The sequence below is a fragment of the Galeopterus variegatus genome, unplaced genomic scaffold (genome assembly GCF_000696425.1).
Source record: "Galeopterus variegatus unplaced genomic scaffold, G_variegatus-3.0.2 Scaffold7580, whole genome shotgun sequence".
Lineage (NCBI taxonomy): Eukaryota > Metazoa > Chordata > Mammalia > Dermoptera > Cynocephalidae > Galeopterus > Galeopterus variegatus.
The window spans coordinates 154,745-159,510 of NW_007733691.1; the positions used below are offsets into that span (position 1 = coordinate 154,745).

At 47.7% G+C, this 4,766-nt stretch overlaps 1 protein-coding gene across 1 annotated transcript; it reads left to right on the plus strand.

Moving 5' to 3' along the window:
* Positions 1–1,492: 1,492 nt before the first annotated feature.
* On the plus strand, positions 1,493–4,281 carry GIMAP4 (GTPase, IMAP family member 4). The gene is given in 3 exon segments (XM_008592093.1): positions 1,493–1,550; positions 3,354–3,917; positions 3,920–4,281. Coding segments are annotated over 3 exon segments (984 nt in total).
* Positions 4,282–4,766: the final 485 nt, after the last annotated feature.

Consider the following 4,766-nt stretch of genomic DNA (forward strand, 5'->3'; position numbering starts at 1 on the left):
ATGATCACAATAATTCCTTGATCTTGCTGTCCTGGCCAAAGTTTGTTCCAGTAACAGTTCTTTAAACATCTTTCTCCATTGCAAAACATTCATAGGTTGCAATGAAGAAGACATTAATAATTAATATCAGGTTTTTATGACACTAAGCATTGATTAATAAGGAAAAGATTGTCACTTTCACACACCAAATATAAGCTGGACATAATGATCGATCCAATAGAGGCAAGAAACAGGGGGATTGTTTATCAATTTATTTATTCAACAAATATTTATTGAGAGTTACTTCTTGCTCAGTATTGTGCTTGTCCCCCAGTAATAAAGAGAAATACAAGACACATATGGTCGTCCCATCACAAAGCTTATAGTCTAAAGGGAGATAGTAAAAAATTGGGCAAACAAGTTCCTACTGTAATTTGTATTCTGTAAGAACCTGTGGGGTGCGATGAGAGCCAGAAGCAGGTGGGCCACAGCGAAGCTGGTACTGTTGGGGGACAGGTGCTGGGGACAGGTGCAGGAGAAGATTTCTGTAGAGAGCAGAGGCCTGAGGGCTGATCAGGAATGTGCTGGGCACTGAATGGGCGGGAGCGCTCCAGGGAGAGGGAACAGTTCTGCAAAGGTCGAGATATCAGGAGGAACGCAGAGGATGTGAGGAGCACTGAAGAGGCCAGTGTGGCTCAAGCCTTACAGGAGAGAAGTTAGCGGACTGTGCGGAGCATCGGGGACCATTGTAAGGGTTTCAATTATTTCCTAAAAGCCATAGGAAGCCACTAGGGAATCTAACAAGAAAAACATAAAATGTTAATTTGAAAACAACATCTGACTGTAGAGTAGAAAAGGAAAGGAAGGTGAGATGGTCCATTAGGAGCCTGTTGCATTCACTGCGAACAAATGGCAGTGGATTGGATCGGCATGAAGATGGAGAAAAATGGATAACTTTCAGTTTCTGGAAGTAGAGTCAATAGGATTTGGTGATGGGCTGGTGAAACTGAGGAAAGAAGAATTGTAGATGACCCCAAGGTTCTGCACGAGCACCTGGCTGGATGGTGATGCATCTGCTGCGATGGGGAATCATGGCTGTGGAGGAGGCCAAGGGTTCTGGCCAAGCGCTGCTTGAGATGCCAGGACATGGCGCCATGGAGAAGTTGGGTGCGATGTGAGAGTTGGGAACTCTGAAGGGTGGAGGCCACAGACTTCGTATCAAAGGCATCACAGCAATGATTCGCTGGGTCATTGAGGAGGGGAAGGGGTCAGAGCCAGCGTCGAGGAAGGACTGGGAGCATTTATGTTTGTGTTAAAAAAAAAAAAAGGAATAATCTGAAAATGAGACAAAATGGAGAGTTGAGGAAATGAGGCAAGAGAGACCAGACTGGCAAGTTTATGGCAAAAAGGAAAGTGGAAATTGTTGGCTACGGGAGGTCAGGGATTCCAGTGACTCTCCATCTCCCTAAAGTGACATGATTATGTTTCTTTATCTACAGGCATTCACACTGCCATGGCTGCCCAACACAGTGGCATGAGTTCCAGCCCCAGCAATCCAGGGACCCGCCTCGGTGAGTGGGGGTTCGGGCTCCGCTGCCAGAGTGCAGGGAGGAGGGTGGGCAGGGGAGGCGGGCGGGGGGCTCCTCCCGTCCAGAAAGCCAGAGCCCACTGGAGCAAGAGAAAAGCATTCCCAGCCCCGTTTCTCATTGTCTCTGCATTTACCACCCTGTACCATTGCTCTCGACTACACGTTCTCCTCATGATGTGTCCATAACAGCTCAATGGAGGAGAGATTGAAATACCCTCCGACAGATTCAGGCCTCTGCAAGATTTCTTATTTCCTGCTTGTTACAACGTGGACACACCAGAACAGCTGGTTGTTGCCACTCTGGCTGTTTCTCTGCCCCTCTCTTCAGCCTGGGGGAGAATCGGGAAGGAGCAGTGTGGGAGTAACCTCATCCAGGTTCCTAATTTTCCTACTCCTGGTGGCTTCACTACAACCAGCAAATTAAGGAGGTGGACTCACCTGGTATGTCACCTCACCCTCTCTGGACTTCCTTATCCTCAGAAATTGGCTGTCAGTTGAGCTTTTGCTGGTTTAGCAAATGATCCCACAACTGAGTAGCTTGAAGTATCAACCGTCAGTTCTGTGTCAGCTTGGGCAGCTCAGCTAATCTCAGGCACACGTTCATGAGCCTGTGGTAAGCTGGTGGTCCCTAGGACACTGGATGATCTTGCATAGGCCTGCAGACGCGTCTAGTAGTTAGCAGGCTCTTGGGCAGGCCAGAGTGATAGGAATACTGGGCCTTGTTACCATGGTCTAAAGGGCTGGTCCAGGCTTCTTCACAAGGCAGCTGCAGGAGGAACAGAAGGAGAAGGGACGCCACGGCACGTGCACACTTTTGAAGTTTCTGCTTGCATCGTGCTTTCTACTGTCCTATTGTCCAGAGCAAGCCACGTGGCCACCCAGATTCAAGGGTCAGAGAGAGAGAACTGGCATCTTGATGGGTGGAGCTGCAAATCCACATCCCAGAGAGTCATACAGGAATAGGAATAATTTGTGGCTGAATTTGCAGTCTGCCCTAAGGGTTGTCATCTTTTTACTACAAACATCGGCAAGTTGGATGCGTCTTGGAGGTGGCCTTTGGTGCTTTTTCATTTCACCTGCCATGATTTTCTTACTCCCCCTCCCTGTGGCCAACCAGTGCTCTCTAGACATACATAGCCTGGGGTCCTCCACTGTGACGCTAACTCAATAATAATGTGAAGTCACACCCACATGTTTCCTCAGATAATCTTAGCCTTTCTTTGTCCAGTATTCCCAGTCATACAACTTTTGTAAATATACGTCTTTTATCCCAGGATTCTGGTTAGCAAATGTGGAAAACACTGCCTTAAGGAAAGTGGTGGGTTACATAAACCACCTACCTTCCTTCTTAATGGGAAGAAAAGTTAAATTTTGAATATAAATTGGAAAAACAAATTTCCCTCTGCCGATGCCCCAAAGTCAGATTTTGTGTGACTTCCTGCTATACCTTGTTAGGAACAGCTGTCAGCAGCAGCTCATGGACCTCTTGTGAAACCACTTGTTTCCTCCTCTGTGGGCTCCATAGCTACAAAAGGGCACAGTGAGGAGCCCAAGGGAATCCTGAAGAGAGAGGCCAGCCACAGGAGGTTGAGGTAAGGCAGTGGCCCAAGTACTGCAAGGTGGACATCAGGCCCAGAGGGTTCCCGTGGACTTCCTGTGAGTGCAGAGGTGATGCAGGGGGAAGCCCACAGCCAGCAACAGAGAGAGCGTGGGGAGGGCCGGGGGCTCTGGGGAAACTGCTCCAGTAGATTCTAACACTGTGGCATTTGTTTTCTTGCTGTACCAGGGCCTGGAGAACAAGACCCCAGAAATTCCCAAGTGAGAATTGTCTAGCTGGGTAAAACTGGAGCAGGAAAAAGTGCAACAGGGAACAGCATCCTTGGAAGGAAAGCGTTTCGTTCTGGCATTGCAGCAAAATCCTTTACCAAAACCTGTGTGAAAGACACTAGCCGGTGGAATGAAAGAGAACTTGTCGTCGTGGATACGCCTGGTGTTTTCGACACGGAGGCACAGGATGCTGACACGCGCAAAGAGATTGCTCGCTGCATCCTCCAGACCTCGCCAGGGCCCCACGCTCTGGTCCTGGTTGTCCCACTGGGCTGCTATACTGAGCAGGAGCACAAGGCCACACAGAAGATCCTGAAAATGTTTGGACACAGGGCTAGAAGATTCATGATTCTCTTATTCACCCGGAAAGATGACTTGGATGACATTGATTTCCATGATTACTTACGGGAAGCTCCAGAAGGCCTTCAAGAGCTGATGGGCAAGTTCGGTGATCGCTACTGTGTGTTCAACAACAGGGCGAACGGGCCTGAGCAGGTGACCCAGAGGGCACAGCTGCTGGCGCTGGCCAGCACATCCTGATGGAGAACAAAGGAGAATGTTACACCAATAAGATGTACCAAAGGGCCGAGGAGGAGATTCAGAAACAAATCGAAGTGATACAAGAGCATTACAGGGCAGAGCTGGAGAGAGAGAAAGCGCAGATCCGAGAGGAGTATGAAGAGAAGATCAGAAACCTGGAAGATAAACTGAAGCAGAAGAAGAGAAGGGAGGAAATGGAGAGGAGGCTGGAGGAAAAGGACACCGAGTATTCTTCAAAGCAGCAGAATGCCAGATCGGAAGCTGAGAGTCAGAACCGGATACTTGATATCGTCTTTAAAATATTACAGATTGCTTCTGACATTTTCTTTCATCTGTTTGCAGATTAAACTTTCCAAAAATCTGTATTTCCTGCATATTCATTCTCTGGTAACCTTGCCCCACAGGACCATTCTCCAAAGTCAGAGTGCCCTAGTTTCTGTCTCTCAGGCTCTCAGGACTGAGCATAGTAAACTTACTATTGGCAATTGGTAGATATATGACTGACTTAGCAGGAGAAAGACAAATTCTCAATTTGTGAAACTCTAGAGCAGAAAGTGTTGATGCTTGCTCCCTTCCGAGTGCTTGCTCAGACACACAAAGAAAAGGAACGCAAGAGACCAAAGATATGACCCACGCTACATCTTGTTAACAGTAGTCAAATTTTCTCCTCTGCCTTCCTCCTAGATTGGCATCTAATCTCCCCTTGTAGCTTCTACTCACTTATTTTTGCCTTTAGGGCCACAGTGATCATCTTACCCATATGGCTTGTTAGAAAGTTCCATTCTATGTTTGTATTCGGTAGTCTTATAGATGGAAATGCTGGTAGCATTCC